This window comes from Gymnodraco acuticeps, unplaced genomic scaffold, assembly GCF_902827175.1.
Source record: "Gymnodraco acuticeps unplaced genomic scaffold, fGymAcu1.1, whole genome shotgun sequence".
NCBI lineage: Eukaryota > Metazoa > Chordata > Actinopteri > Perciformes > Bathydraconidae > Gymnodraco > Gymnodraco acuticeps.
The window spans coordinates 399804-416232 of record NW_022992287.1 but is presented as its reverse complement, the minus strand read 5'-3'; the positions used below and the strand labels follow the sequence as shown (position 1 = coordinate 416232).

Sequence of the window (16429 nt, the reverse complement as noted above, 5' to 3'; positions counted from 1 at the left end):
AAAAGTCAAGTAAAAAAACGTTTACCTTCCATTATAGAGCTTTTTCGTTAGCGTTCTTGAGGGAAAGAGCTGCCGCAAGATCGGCGGGCGGTGAGCTGGGGGTGTTCGCTGCGGGGTCACCAGCGTGATGACGAATCATCATTTTTGAAGGAAATCGTTTTTATTTTTTATTATAGGCCATTACTGTGAAATGTATTATGTTTTTGTCATTATTACAACAAATACACACTTGCAACTGATAAGACTGGCAATGATTTTATATTTATTAGACTATTAAAAAAAAAGATCATGCTCCAAATAAGTGGGGGTACGGCGTACCCCCGCGTCCAATGCCCACTACACCACTGATTATAACATTAGCGTTAAGAAAGCTTAATTAAATATCTGCCACAACATAAACCGGATCAAAGTAACAGTACAGTCCGCTGCATATCACATCATAATGTATCATATGTCCTTATCTGAGTCAGCTTCTTGAGCCGTATCTGGCCGTGCAACGCTCAGTGTCACATACTGTATGCAGAAGTATTATTTTAAGCAACACATTAAGTTGACGAAACACTCGAGTCAAATGTAATTAAAGTCAGATCCACTTTCTGTTACCAGCTGTATTCACCTTGCAGGTGCAACTATGTGGCTTTTATCCTGGATAAAGTGTTTAAGTCATGGATGTTTAAAGTTTAACTTCTTCATGTCTAATATTATAGTTGACTTTTCATTCAGGAAGTATGACGCGCTGCGCTGTCAGTATGCTTCCCCATGTTTGTGATTGGTCGAATGCTCCAAATACCACCCCTTTCATGTGAACGCGCACCTAACTAGATAGGACACGGCTGGCTTGAGCGATCCACTTGATAACCCGCGTTGTAGTACAGTTTAGCGAGAGCGCGTATGTTTTGGATTAGGCCAACCGGCTAACTCAAATATCCAGGTAGGTTGAACCAGCTTCGTAGTACAGGCCTCAGCACTCCCTTGGCAACTTTTCTTTTTTTTGGGGGGGGGGCTTCTGGGTGGGTCCAGCCTCAGACAGTGATGAGGATGGTGAGGGGTCTGGATCATCAGCCACATTTGGGGGGGGTGGGGGGGGGGGAGGAGCAGGAAGCAGCCTCCGGATCAAAGAGGATTGTGGGGTTTGCCAAGGCTGAGGCAACAAGGACAGGAGGATTAATTGAAGGCCTTGCATCTGTGGCCTCATCCATGGCCATGAAGAAGGGCCATGTTGCAGGGGTTTCTTCCCCCTGATCAGTCCCTGCTCCAGTCCTTGGACTTTTAAGTTCCTATTGCAAACAAACGCATGTTAGAAATCTTTGTCCAGCTTTTTAAAAAACAAACAAATGTTTTACAATAACAATAAACCATTTACCTTGTATTTCTTTTTTGGTCCAGAATTGGAGGACATTTCATGCCTAATTTCTAATAGATTTTTTAGTGAGACCTGTAAAGACACCATTACAGTAGTTCAGTCTACTGAAGATAAAAGCATGGACAAGTTTTTCCAAATCCTGCTGTGACATTAGTCTTTTAATCCTAGATATATTCTTTAGGTGATAGTAGCCTGATTTAGTAACTGTTCTAATGTGACTGTTGAAAATCAGGTCAGAGTCCGTGACTACACCTAGATTTCTGGCTTTATCTGTTGTTTTGAACATTGCAGACTGAAGCTCAGCGCTAACTTTTATATGTTCTGCCTTGGCTCCAAAAACCATTACCTCAGTTTTATCTTTGTTTAATTGGAGAAAGTTCTGACACATCCAGTCATTGATTTGTTCAATGCACGTACTCAGTGTTTGAATTGGAGCATAGCCTCCTGGTGAAATTGTTATGTAAATGTGTGTGTCATCCACATAGCTATGGTAAATTATTTTGTTGTTTTTCATTATCTGAGCCAGTGGTAGCATGTAGATGTTAAAGAGAAGAGGCCCCAAGACGGAGCCTTGAGGTACCCCACATGTCATATTTGTCCACTCAGATTAGGGCTGCACGGTATTGAAAAAAACTGACATCGCGGTTTCCCCCCCCCCCCCCTGCGGTATATATTGCGTTTTTTTTAACCTGTTCAACCCCAAAGTCCCGGCGGGTACTTTACTTTTTTTTTCACGACAGTGTCTCAGGGGATCGTAATATATAAGAACCTATTCATGTGTTATACCAGATTAACGGAAATAATCTCAGCTAACTGACGATACAAACCATTTTATACCAAAACAAAACAAAAGTCTCATAAGAAGCATCTAAATGACCCCTGAGCGAAAGATGCTAACGCACTTTGGCACAGAACTCAAGATAAAAGTACCCTTATTATTACTTATCGTAGCTGCATTTACAAGATATCCGATTAAAGCTGAGGTTCCACAGATTATTTAGGTATATAGTATCATCACTGAGTGATCTGAACTCGGACAGGGGAAGCAAACACAGACATCACAACAGTACCTTTACGTAGCTTCGAGGGGAGATGTCTCACCGTAGCTGTCAATCTGATCAAAAGACGTGTTCAATGGCATTAAAACGAGAAAGAAAAAACGCGGCTGAATCGGTTAATCCATAGGTTTTTAACGTCTCTGTATAAAAAAATGATTTAATTTATAATCCATAATTCCATTTTTATGTAAATATCGCAGAGCAAAAGTTAGCTGCTAATGGTAGCCACCAGAGTGGCTGCTGCTTCCGGTCTTGGCAATTCGGAAGTCTCTCACACACACATTACCAAATAAGGACTGTGTGATTTCCCCTCGATTCCATTGGCTCTGACGGTCAGAAAGAGATGTCACATGTCAAAATCCAGCAAGGTGGGCCAGAGATATGGAAAATCCACCCAAATGGCCCCAAAAGAGGGTTTTTTTGGTGCTAAATCTGTCTAAAAAGGTCAAATATCAGGGGAAGTTCTACACACACCAACACATGAACAAATAAGGAGTGAGAGTGACGACGCGTAGCCAAAACCGGAAGCTGCATACCACCAAGGTGGCTACCATTAGCAGCTAACTTTTGTGATCCGATTTTAAAAATAAAAATGGAATTATGGATTATAAACAATTGCTTCAAAGCCACAGATACATTATCAACCTATGGATCAACCGATTCAGCCACGTTTTTTCTTTCTCATTTTAATGCCATTGAACACGTCTTTTGATCAGATTGACAGCTACGGTGTGACGATCTCCCGTAAAAGGTACGTGTTGTGATGTCTGTGTTTGCTTCCCCTGTTGCGAGATCGGATCGCTTAGATACTATACTTAAATAATCTGTGGAGTCTCAGCTTTAATCGGATATATTGTATGTGTAGTTTCGATAAGTAATAAGGGTATCTTTATTTTGAATTCTGTGCTAAAGTGCGTTAGCATTTAAAAAAAAAGAATAAAACCGCACGTCCCTGCGGTGTGAATACCGCGCATGCGCATACCGCGGTTATCGCCATGACACGGTATATCGTTCAGCCCTAACTCAGATGTGTATTTACCCATAGAAACAAAGTTGTTTGTCCTTTAAGTAGGATTCAAACCAATTTAGAACTGTTTCCGAAAGTCCCACCCAGTTTTCTAGTCGGTCGACTAATATGTTGTGGTCAACGGTGTCAAACGCAGCACTGAGATCTAATAATACTAACACTGAAGTTCTGCCACTGTCTGTGTTTAAGTGAATGTCATTGAAGACCTTTACAAGAGCAGTGCTGTGGTTTGGACGAAAGCCTGACTGGAACACATCGAAACAACTATTTAAATGCAAGAAATTACTCAACTGTTGAAAAACAACTTTTTCAATGATTTTACTTAGAAATGGCAGGTTTGATATGGGCCTGTAATTGTTCATTACTGAAGCATCTAGATTATTCTTTTTTAAGAGCGGTTTAATGACTGCAGTTTTCAGGGCCTGTGGAAAAATACCTGAGTGAAGAGATTTGTTTACTATATGAAGTAGATCTGAGGCCATGCAACAAAAAACATCTTTGAAAAATCCTGTTGGACTAATATCAAGGCAGCAGGAGGAGGATTTCAGAAGTTGAATAATGTCCTCTAGGTTTTTATCATTAATCTGATGGAATTGTGTCATGGTGTTTGAATTGATTTTAAGTGGACACAGAGACAACACATTTGCTGTTCCTGATGCAGAGGCACTGACTGCTTGTCTGATTTTCTGAATTTTGTCAGTGAAGAAGGAGGCAAAATCATTGCATGCCCTGGTGGATAGAAATTCAGAGGCTACTGACACTGGGGGGTTAGTTAGTCTGTCGACGGTAGCAAACAAGGCACGTGCATTGTTTTTGGTAATGATGTCAGAGAAGAAAGACTGTCGTGCGTTTTTCAATTCCAAATTATAAAGGCCAAGTCTCTCTTTATAGATTTCAAAGTGAACCTGGAGATTTGTTTTTCGCCACCTACGTTCAGCTTTTCGACACTCTCTTTTTTCTGCTCTCACGGTCATGGCCTTTCTCCATGGAGATATTTTCTTCCCAGTCACTTCCTTTACCAGTTGGAGCAATGGCATCTATAACATTTTAAATTTTTGAATTAAAATGATCTACTAGCTCATTTACTGAGATGTTAGCAGGGGCAAGTGTGGAAGAAAAATTCTGAGTAAACATTTCCCTAGTATTTTCAGTTAAATATCGCTTTGTGGTTACCTCTTTTTGAAAAAAATTGTGAACAGAAATAGAACACTCAAAGAAAACACAGGAATGATCAGAGAGTGCAACATCAGTCACCACAACCTTAGAGATATTCAGACCCTTTGAGATAATTAAGTCCAGAGTGTGCCCCTTATTGTGCGTGGGCTCCGTCACATGCTGAGTCAGTCCATAGCTATCAAGAACACAAAACAGTTATTTTGCCCCTCTGTCCTGGGGGTTGTCAACATGGATGTTAAAATCACCAACAATGACTAGACGGTCAAAGTCAATACACATTATAGACAGCAGTTCACTAAAGTCATCAAAAAAGCTTGCACAGTATTTGGGTGGTCTATAGATATTTAGGAACAGAGCTCGAGAGGAGCATTTCAGCTGAAGGGCCACATATTCAAAAGAAGCAAAGTTCCCATAAGATGTCTTCCTGCATTGAAGGGAATCATTGTACAAAATAGCAACTCCACCTCCTCTCTTATGCATTCTTTCCTGACTCATAAAACTAAAGTTGGGAGGGGTTGATTCAATAAGAACAGCTGCACTGTTATTTTGTTCAATCCAAGTTTCCGTTAAAAACATAAAATCAAGATTGTGCTCAGTGATAAAATCATTGATTAAAAATGTTTTTCCTGCCAGAGACCTGACATTTAATAAAGCTAGTTTAAGTTTGTTAGATACACTATCAGTAAGATTTTTTGTGACAAGCTGTGGCTGACATGGAATCACTGCTAAATTTGATAAACTCACACAAACGTTTGAGCACTTCCTGTTTCTAAGCTGATTCACCGCTCTTAATCTACAGTATTACCTATCAACACAGATATCGGCAAAGCTACTGGCAGGCAGGGCCCCGGCATGTCCTGGAAAGAGTTGAGAGTGCCATACGCCCTTGAGCCTGGACCCAGCACATATCAGTAAGAGTTTGTTGCGTTTTGTACACACACATCCTTATCAGGCTTTGGAGACTGCAGATGCTTTCTTGAAGGGAGGGGAGGTGGTTGACGTAGGCATGGTGATGGAGACGGGGGAGATGGTGCGGGGGTAAAGGACATGCTGCCAGGGGGGGAGGTGGTTGACGTAGGCACGGTGATGAAGACGGGGGAGATGGTGTGGGGATAAAGGACATGCTGCCAGGGGGGGAGGTGCTTGACGTAGGCACGGTGATGAAGACGGGGGAGATGGTGCGCGTCTCTGCGGTGATTTTGGTGGGCGTCGTTGAGGAGCGGGGGTAAAGGACATACTGCCAACCCTGCGTATCGCCTTAGTTTGGTCTTTGAACTCCAGGAAGGAATCGGTGCCAACCCTCTGTATCTCCTTTGTGTGTTCAGCGATCTCCAGGAGGGTGGGCGAGGGTGAAAGGGTGAACGGAGAGTAGAGAGAGCTGTGGGGTGAAGAAAGAGTATCCTCAGAGGTGATAGGGGGGGTGAAGGGCGGTGGAGACTCCTCCATTTGTCTCCCATAATCAAGACATTCCTCAGGCGGGTGCAGTGATAGATTTTCAAGGTTTTCTGAGCGATGTGTTGTGTCTTTCTCTTGTTTTGATTCCTCTTGTTGCTTGTCCTTGGCAGAGGGAACAGATTGATGACGTAAGCAGTTGAATACGTTAGAGATAAACAATTTCACTCCTGACTTGTTCAGACAAACTCCATTTGCCTTAAAAAGATGTCTGCGGTCCCAGAACAAGTTAAAGTTGTCAATATAATTGACAGAATGGTCAATACAGACAGTTGAAAGAATCGTAGATAGGTAAACATTGAAATCATAGCGAATAGTTGCTCCTCAAACCCCAGTGAAATCTTGTCAGCTTCTTTATTTGTGCATTAGATAGATACTATAGTTGCAGCAGCCATTTTATCTACTGTTCTACTATTTTTTATTTTCTGCAGGTACAATCTGGATGCAGGAAATCCTCCCACTGCTGCTGAATGGAGGCGATCTGACCCCAATCCAAACCATCCCTAACTGGGATAGGGTCCCCTGGCTGGAGGAGAAAAGATTAGCAGTGATTGCGGATACGTTGACTGCTCCACGGGCAATGGTCACACATTTCCCTTTCCGACTCATGCCCCCATCCTTCCACGCCTCCAAAGCAAAGGTAAAAGGGTGGAGGCATTTTATTTTTAATTTTGGAAACATCTATGAATTGAGCTCCATATTGTGGTGTTTCTGTGAAAGCTTCCACGTATTTGTCTGTTATTAAAATGCTTTTTTAACATGCTGTCCTTCAATAATTAATATCTAACACACATTGTATCTAGTGTGTTATTGAATTAGTCTCTCATGTCTCTGCTATAGGTGATCTATGTCATGCGGAACCCTAAGGACATCCTAGTGTCTTCATTCTACTTCCATCAGATGGCCGAATTCCTTGATGATCCAGGGACCTTTGATGAATTCATCAAAAAATTCCTTGATGGCAATGGTGAGTGGTTTCATCCCCAATAAAGAGAGCTTCAGAATTATAATGTGAACACATTTTGAAAGGAAGTAAAAGTCACCTTTGTATTTATGCTGAGATCTATTTTCCATGTTGTCTGCAGTGATGTTTGGAAAATGGACCGACCATGTGAAAAGCTGGAGAAGTGCCGAGCTGGGAGACAGGATACTGTTCATCACATATGAAGAAATGTGTCAGGTAAAACATAAACATGTGGAGACAGCTTATTCACCAAAGGCAGTGATCTTACTCACTATTGCAGCTGAAGGCAGTCTAAAACAAGCCGCAAGGCACTTTGACGGCTCAAACAAAACCCCTCCACTCCTTCCTTTCATTTAACAATCTTTTACAAACACATGCAAACAAATAAATACAATCCAATACCAGAGGAAGTGAGATGGCGATTGTGATCGTGATTGCGGTTAGAAATTGGCTATCCTTTCTCTATGCAGGGCCCGATAAATTGGTATTATTTGAAATAGTTCAGATTTTTTCACTAGATCAGAATACCTTCCATGTACGCATTTGCTCATTTCGTCCCCATGAAACACCATTTTTATACTTCCATTTAACCTTTATCTTATGTATTTTTAACCAGTTACCGTGATTTTCCATGTATTATTTGCTTTATTAATTCCCTTCCCTTATATTGTGTTTCAATTTGTGCCTGTCGGTTAAGTTAAGGCAGTGTGTTGTGCGTAGGTGTTCGGACCAGGGGGTCATAGGTTCAAACCCAACTAACAAGTGACATGTAATGTAATGTAATTAAGTAGTTATTAAACATGATACAAATATAGATGGGGCCCTCCCAGCTGAATGCCTCCTAAATCCTAACTTCCGGGGGTTTGCCGCCAAGTTTATATTGGATGATTAAATGACTTAAATTGAATTGAATGAACGGTTGTGTCTAGATTCCATGAATCCATTCATTGAAATGCAGGGTTTCACCATGGGAGGGTGCTTCCTATCAAAAAGCACGTACAGCTGCCAAGCTATACTGATTAAACTTTGGTATTTGTTCATGCCATGGTCGACACTGTATGTTAACTAAACATACAGTACATTAGTTGCTAACTTCAATAATGTTTGCTGCCCCTCAGTTGTCAATCATTCACATGTATTGACATGTATATGTTAATGTATTACAATTGTGGCTAGCAACTGACTACCTGTCTCCTGTGTAAAGAAAACTTAGATGGAGTCTGAGCAAAAATCATGTAGAAAAGTTCTTCATTAGAGAATGTGCAGTATAACAGCTCCCGTTGCTCCACACACATGAAAACACATGTCCATGTTCCCCGTGTTTAGGACCTCCCAGCAGCTCTCAGGCAGATGTCAGATTTCCTTGGCCGTAACCTGAGTGAAGGCACTATTCAGAAGATAGCACAACATTGCACCTTCAAGACGATGAAGACAAACCGCATGTCCAACTTCAGCTTGGTCCCCAAGGAGTACATGAACCTCGAGAAATCTCTGTTCCTCAGGAAAGGTGAGGCGGCGTGTGCCCATCATCATAACCTCTATTTGTTTTCAGTTTGCATTGAACTGTGTGAAGTGTCAACCTGGTTTAATTTTCAGTCATGTCTGACTATCTCTCTCTGTGTGTGTGTGTGTGTGTGTGTGTGTGTGTGTGTGTGTGTGTGTGTGTGTGTGTGTGTGTGTGTGTGTGTGTGTGTGTGTGTGTGTGTGTGTGTGTGTGTGTTAGGTGTTCCGGGAGACTGGAAAAACCATTTCAGCTCAGAGCATCTGGCCAGATTCACTTCAGCTATTCGCAAAGAGATGCAGAGTGAGAGCTTCACTCTGCCCTACAACCTGGATTAACCATCAACTGGGGCAAAGAAGAAGATAAAACATCCAGACAAATAAAAAAAGATAGCAGTAAACTACTGAGAATTAACAAATAACTATTGTATTTTACACATCAATCGAATTATGCTGTTAGTCGGCTTTATTCCTACACATTTATATCCTTTCATTGATGTTAAAATGTTTTTAACTGGGCTATTGTTGCATTTGAGCAATTTAGTGACATTTCTTTCAGTAATGAAACATAATTAGTATAATTGGTGTAGGGTTTCAATTTTAAATGAACTATTATTTAATTATTACTTGATTGATATGCATCCCTTCTTGTATTACTGTGTGCATGCTTGCTTTAGCCTTAGTAAAGTAAAAGAACATTTGAACCTACTTTGTAAACTTATTTTTTCCTATGAGTGTTCCCTTTAGGAAATATATGACTGAAGACTGTCTTGGTGTTCTTGACATTTGGTTCTTTTACATTACATTACATTTAGCTGACGCTTTTATCCAAAGCGACTTACAATAAGTACATTCGACCAGGAAGACACAACCTTGAAGAAAACAGAATCATATAAGTACATCCGGTTTCATAGAGCCAAACATTTCAAGTGCTACTCAACTGGCTTTAGATAAGCCAGTCCTTTATTAGTATATAAGTGCTTTGTTAATAGTTCTATCGCTCGAAGTGTAGTCGAAAGAGATGAGTTTTCAGTTTGCGCCGGAAGATGTGCAAGCTATCTGCCGTCCTGATGTCAATGGGGAGCTCATTCCACCATCCTGGAGCCAGGACAGCAAACCCACGTGTTTTCGCCGATAGGAACTTGGGTCCCCCTCGCAGCGAGGGTGCAGCGAGTCGTTTGGCTGATGCAGAGCGTAGTGCACGCGCTGGGGTGTACGGTTTAACCATGTCCTGGATGTACGAAGGGCCAGATCCATTCGCAGCATGGTAAGCAAGTACCAGTGTCTTGAAGTGGATTCTAGCAGTTACCGGAAGCCAGTGAAGGGAGCGGAGTGGTGTGGGAAAATTTAGGAAGGTTGAAGACCAGACGAGCCGCTGCATTCTGGATGAGCTGCAGAGGTCGGATGGCACATGCAGGTAGACCAGCCAGGAGGGAGTTGCAGTAGTCTAGGCGTGAGATGACGAGAGCCTGGACCAGAACCTGCGTCGCTTTCTGTGTCAGCTGGGGACGTATCTTCCTGATGTTGTAAAGCGTGTATCTGCAGCAACGGGTTGTAGCAGCGATGTTTGCAGTGAAGGACAGGTTGTTATCTAGGGTCACACCCAGATTCCTTGCAGTCTGAATCGGGGAAACAACTGAGGTGCCGATGTTGATTGTTAGGTCAAGAGTGGGACAATCTTTTCCCGGAAGGAAGAGCAGTTCAGTCTTGTCAAGGTTGAGCTTGAGGTGATGAGCAGACATCCACTGAGAGATGTCAGCTAGACAAGCAGAGATGCGTGCGACGACCTGGGTCTCTGAGCGGGGAAAGGACAGAATTAATTGGGTGTCGTCAGCGTAGCAGTGGTATGAAAAACCATGCGGGCTAATGACTGATCCGAGCGAGTTTGTGTACAGGGAGAAGAGGAGGGGACCAAGAACAGAGCCCTGAGGGACCCCTGTAGTTAATTGACAAGGGTCGGACTCAGACCCTCTCCAAGTCACCCTGTAGGTACGGTCTTTCAGGTATGAGGTGAGGAGGGAAAGTGCAGAGCCTGAAACTCCAAGTTTTTGGAGAGTGCGAAGGAGGATCTGATGATTCACCGTGTCGAATGCAGCAGACAGGTCCAACAGGATGATGACAGAGGAGAGGGATGCAGTTTTGGCAGTGTGCAGTTCCTCAGTGACAGCAATGAGAGCAGTTTCTGTGGAGTGACCTGCCTTGAAACCAGACTGGTGCGGATCCAGAAGGTTATTCTGATTGAGATAACAGGAGAGTTGTTTAAAGACAGCGCGTTCAAGTGATTTAGACAGGAACGGGAGGAGAGAGACAGGCCTGTAGTTTATAACATCAGACGGGTTGAGAGTGGGTTTCTTCAGGAGAGGGTTTACTCTTGCCTCCTTGAGACTGTTTGGAAAGTGACCAGAAGTTAGATAAGTGTTGATGAAATGGGTGAGAAACGGTAGGATATCAGGAGCGATAGTCTGAAGGAGGTTTGAAGGGATAGGGTCCAGAGGACAGGTGGTAGGGCGGGCAGAGGTAATGAGGGTAAGAACCTCACTTGGAGAGAGAGGGGAAAAGGAGGTTAGTGTGTTGGTGGAAGGAGGGTCTGGTGACCCAGCGGTGAGTAGAGGTGAGTCAGAAAAAGAAGAGCGAATATCATCAACCTTTTTTTCAAAGTGGGTAACAAAGTCGCTTGACAGAAGTGAGGAGGGGGGAGGGGCTTTTGGAGGGTCCAAGAGGGTGGAGAAGATGGAAAATAGTTTTTTAGAATTGGAATAGGAAGATTGGATCTTATCTTGAAAGAAAGTGCTTTTTGCCTGAGAGATCGAAGCAGAGAAAGAGGAGAGGAGAGCCTGATAGGTTAGGAGGTCGTCACGGTGTTTGGATTTCCACAGTTTCCGCTCTGCTGCCCTAAGGACGGTTCTATTAGCACGCAGTGCATCATTTAGCCAGGGAGCAGGAGGGGACTGACGAGCCTGCCGAGATGTGAGAGGACAGAGAGTCCAGAGCGGATGAGAGAGTAGAGAGGAGAGTTTCTGCAGCAGAGTTTGGAGGCAGGAGTTGGAACGAGTCAGAGGAAAGGAGGGCTGAGAGCACCGATGAGGCAAAGGTAGAGGGGGAGAGGGAACGAAGGTTACGGCGGACAAGTGCAGGATGAGAAGAGATTAGTTTGTTATGTTTGGAAAGGGGTAGAGAGAATGAAATGAAGAAGTGATCGGATGTGTAGAGCGGGTTTACAGAGAGGTTAGAAGTAGCGCAGTTCCTTGAGAATATGAGATCAAGGACATTGCCAGCTTTATGAGTCGGTGGGGATGGAGACAGTGAGAAAGCAAAGGCGGTTAACAGAGATGTTAGTTCGTCTATCTTCCCTGTCTGGAGGTCGAAGTCTCCGAGAATCTCTTATTCTTCATTTTGGTTCTTCGTACATGGGTAACCTAGTTATCGCTTTGTCCTAAAAAAAAGTCACTCAGACATAAACCCATAACATAAATAGAATTAGCACCATCAATACATTCCATTCAACTTTAAGTGAATCTCTAAACCTGGGGAAAGAATCACGAGTGGTTAATCTGTCACAAATCGTTATCAAAGGTTAGCAGTTTACTCAACACCAGGACTTTTTACACCAGCACAGGCATTTAGTCTTCTCTCATTTGCCGGCATAACACTTTTTGCAAGTCAAAAACAGCGCCTGACTCGTAAATTGTCAAAGAGCTGGGGTTAAGGAGTAGTACATTACTAAAAAATGAGAAAGAAATGTCAGGCCTTATCCCAGTTAGACAAATGAAAACACACAGCTCATTATCAAAATTCATGAATAAGAATGTTCAGTTTTGTTTGTCTAACCTTTAGTGAAGGAATAAAATTACTTCAGGCAAACATGTCTAACTGTGTCTGCACCCTGAAGCAACCAAAAGGACAGGCAGAAGATGCTATCCCCTCTGACACACACAGATACACAGACGGTGAAGTCAAACAAATGTTGCAGCGCTTGTATTGGCAGTGACACATCATCAGCATTTCTGCAGACTCTGTTTACTTCAGTAGCCAATCCTACACAAAATACAAAAACATAATTGTCTCATATATATAGGAAATTGATCATAGACACACTATGCATCATCATTTTATATTCCTGCACAATGTTCTATTATGTATTCTGAAACGGAATAAATGAAAAGGTAGCATTTTTATGTTTTTCAGATACATAGATGTGTTCAATCAATCAATCAATCAATGTTTATTTATATAGCCCAATATCACAAATGTTAAATTTGTCTCAGTGGACTTTACAGTTTGTACAAAATATCAGTATGACAATACGACACCCTCTGTCCTTAGACCCTCACATCGTACAAGGAAAAACTTCCGGAAAAAACCCACAGTTTAAAGAGAAAAATGGGAGAAACCTCAGGGAGAGCAACAGAGGAGGGATCCCTCTCCCAGGACGGACAGACGTGCAATAGATGCCGTGTGTAAATTGAAAAGATAATACATTTGCAACATAGGTAGTCCAAATGTTTGGAAATGCATGTGTGTATAATAGGAAGATGAATCCACGAGGATATCCATCCAGGACCTATGATCCAGGACCACAGCCACGACTCAAGATCCAGGGCTCGCGATGCAGGACACTGGACCGCAGGATCATCCATGACTCCGGATCCCAGCGTATAAAGACACCAAAAAGAAAGAAATTTGGGGAAGCTGGGTTAATCGGAACATGAGAGTACACAGGTATAGACAGAGAGAAGGAAGAAGTAAGATGTCCCCCGACAAACTAAGCCTATATCAGCAAAACTAGGGGCTGAATCTAATCAGCCCTAACTATAAGCTTTATCAAAAAGGAAGGTCTTAAGCGCACTCTTAAAAACGGATAGGGTGTCTGCCGCCAGAACACAAACTGGAAGCTGATTCCACAAATGTGGAACTTGATAAGAAAAGGCTCTGGCTCCCATTGTACTTTTAGAGACTCTAGGAACAACCAATAACCGTGCATTCTTGGAATGCAATGCCCTAGTAGGACAGTAGGGTATAATGAGTTCTTTAAGGTAAGATGGCGCCTGCCTATTAAGGGCTTTGTAGGCGAGAAGAAGAGAAAAAATGTGTTGATCACACAATCAGATGCACTATGTGCTCTTTTTTGTCTCTTTAGAGAGGCTTTTTTTCTACAATTTGTTTTTTAAACAGTGTTTGTTATTGAAAAAAGTTTGAGGAACATGCAATGAGAACTAGACTGTACAACAGTTCACCTGGATGATGTACAAACAGCCAGTTAAACACACAATCAGCAGAAAGCTGGTTTCTCAGAATAAGTGTTTAGCTGCAATTCAACTAATCAGCTTTCAGCCATTATCCTGCCCACCGCTGGAATCAGCTCCACCTGCAAATATAATGCTGTAATGTTTAAACCAAGCTTAACACTGTTCTCTTTTAAAAACATTTAATTAAAATAGTTTATAGTTTATTTTATTAATTAGGTTTTAAATGTATCTGTACTTGTTTTTACTTATATTTCTTACCTTTTACCATCTAAAGCCCTTTGAATTACCTCTGTGTTTCATAAAGTGTTGAATAAATAAATTACCCTTAACTTAAAGTGGACCTATCATGCTATATTTTAATAATATATTGTAGGACCATATATAAAACATGTCTGCAAAGTTTTTTTTTTTTTAAAACAAACAGATCATGCATTTTAGCCATGCCTCATTTCGCTCTATTTTCTCTTTTTTAGCCCTGTTTTTGCAAGGGCTGATTCTGAGAAGTCTTCTTCGCTGCTTTTGTGTTCGATTACAGCGCCACCTACAGGCCTGGCATATGTACTAAAGCGTCTCCAGCGCAATGGCCGTGGCTGTCTCCTCCTGATCAGAGCCATATAATAGAAGAGTTACGACAACGGAAGTCCAAAAACGGTTATCGTCACGTGGTTCATGTAGCAGAGGATCGTTCTCCGGAAGTTCATGGCGGGCAATGTGAATGCATTGATAACAGGAGATAGAACTACGATTTTTGGTAATTATTAGTGAATAAAGGTTTTGATTTGCAATATTTATACAACAAATCGATATGTGTATGTATTTACATCAATATGTTTTTAAAATAAAATAGAATTTGCTAATATTAAGTGATAATATTAGGATTAGTGTGAACAACTAGTTTACATGTTAGGCTAGCAGTGCCTTGGTTAAAGAGCCTGTTGCTGTTTATTTATAGCTTTGAATTCTTTAAAACCAATATTATCTTCTTAAACTTGTATGGTAGTCAGGAGCATCACTTTCTAATGTTTATTGATCTATTTAGAGGGAGGGGATCTAAAGTAATGCTTTAAAATTCAGATTAGATTAATTTCTACCATTTTCTTAAATTCATGGTAGTTTCAGTAATCCCATGGTAATTGAGGACACAAGTTATCTAAATGACTAATGTCATCTTTATGGCTTTCAGAAAGGACAGGAGACTATCAAAGGACTAGCAGCAGCAGCATGATGATGATGATGTTAAATGTGTTGTTTTAGGAACATCCATTGCAAATACATGGAATTCAATAAATATTGAATAGCATATCATGCAGTTTGTCTGTGCCTTTTCCTCCTTGTTGTCCTGGTTTGCTGTGCTGCCTCCCAGTCGCCACCATGATTTGCTGTGCTGCCTGGGGATGCTCCAATCGCTCAGAGAAAGGAGTACGACTGTACAGCTTCCCCACTGACACAGAGCGGAGGAAGCAGGAGCAATTTCACGACCAGCAAAACAATATGTGATTTATATACAAACACTGCATTTGCACTTTTTCACAAAACGAAAACCACACCATTGGGAAAGCTTAATGTTTTGTTTAATACAAAAAACAGGGAAAGGCTTGAAAAACACTGAGAGTTGAGACTCAGGGTGCAGGGTGAGGGTCTCAGTGCAGGTATTCAGGCTCCATTGAATCCCCCTCTGGTTCTTGTGCTGAAAGAAGGATAAACAGACAGGAGAAAGGGTTATACACACCTATAGCACACCTATTGGATGGGAAATTGCCTTGGGGAGATAAGGTGTGGTCTTTGTTCCCAACTGAAGTTATGGAACTTTATTATTTGTGAGTTTAACAAAGTATGACAAATGGCATCAGTAACATATGTGATATGAATTTCTATAAAGTTGTCTCACATTCTTGGTCATATTGTATATACAGTATGTAATGAGTATAACATGTCCAGTAAGTATAAAGTGTTTCCTAATACTGTGTATTCAACCACTATGGAATATGTATGTGGGCAGACAAAACTGAGTTGTTCTGTGTGTGAAGTAACCTCAAGTCACTCCGCAGGCACATTTTGATGCAGACCAGTTTGTCAAGACAAAAAAGGGCAAGACTAGGCTGAGAGCAGAGGCTATACCCACCATCTTCGTGCATCGCCCTGTGGTCAAAAAGAGAAGGGCCCCTGCACCACGATTCACCCCGGGACCTGTATCTACAAAGCCCATAGCTCATGATCACAGCGATAGTGTGAAAGGTGACACAGGTATAATAAGTATGAACTCTTAGTAACAAAAGTAATATTTCTTATTTTTAAGTGGTATAATATTTTAAATGTTCGAACATTTACAGTGCCATGTCTTCTACTTACATTAGTCTCAAAGATTGAGGGAAGAAGGGAAGGGATCACTGCCCTCCACCTGCCAGAGGAGCGCAAACAACAAAAACAAGCAAGGTGTCCCGTCATGTACCTGGAAGTTTGGGTTGGCAAAATGGAGTAAGAGAGGGACTTGAAAAACCTTGGTGGCTGTCTACTCATGTTGTTACAGTTGTCTTGGTTACAGCTCTCAAGTTTTTTTTGGTGCCATTTCCACATCTTTAGAAAATATGAAAAAATTGAAGTGAAATCAACCTCTTCTCTGGAGAACAAACTTCGATTTCTCTG

The 16429-nt window shown here is 41.8% G+C and overlaps 1 protein-coding gene across 2 annotated transcripts in view; it reads left to right on the top strand.

The window, feature by feature from the left end:
• sult2st3 (sulfotransferase family 2, cytosolic sulfotransferase 3) overlaps positions 1–9248 on the top strand; it is a 40734-nt gene extending 31486 nt beyond the window's left edge. For both annotated transcript variants that reach the window (XM_034207636.1, XM_034207637.1), the window contains exons 2-6: positions 6508–6716; positions 6917–7043; positions 7162–7256; positions 8367–8547; positions 8764–9248. In XM_034207636.1, the coding sequence (XP_034063527.1) occupies positions 6508–6716; positions 6917–7043; positions 7162–7256; positions 8367–8547; positions 8764–8879 (728 nt within the window). In that variant the 3' untranslated portion in view covers positions 8880–9248. The remainder of the gene's footprint in view (positions 1–6507; positions 6717–6916; positions 7044–7161; positions 7257–8366; positions 8548–8763) is intronic.
• The last annotated feature ends 7181 nt before the right edge of the window (positions 9249–16429 follow it).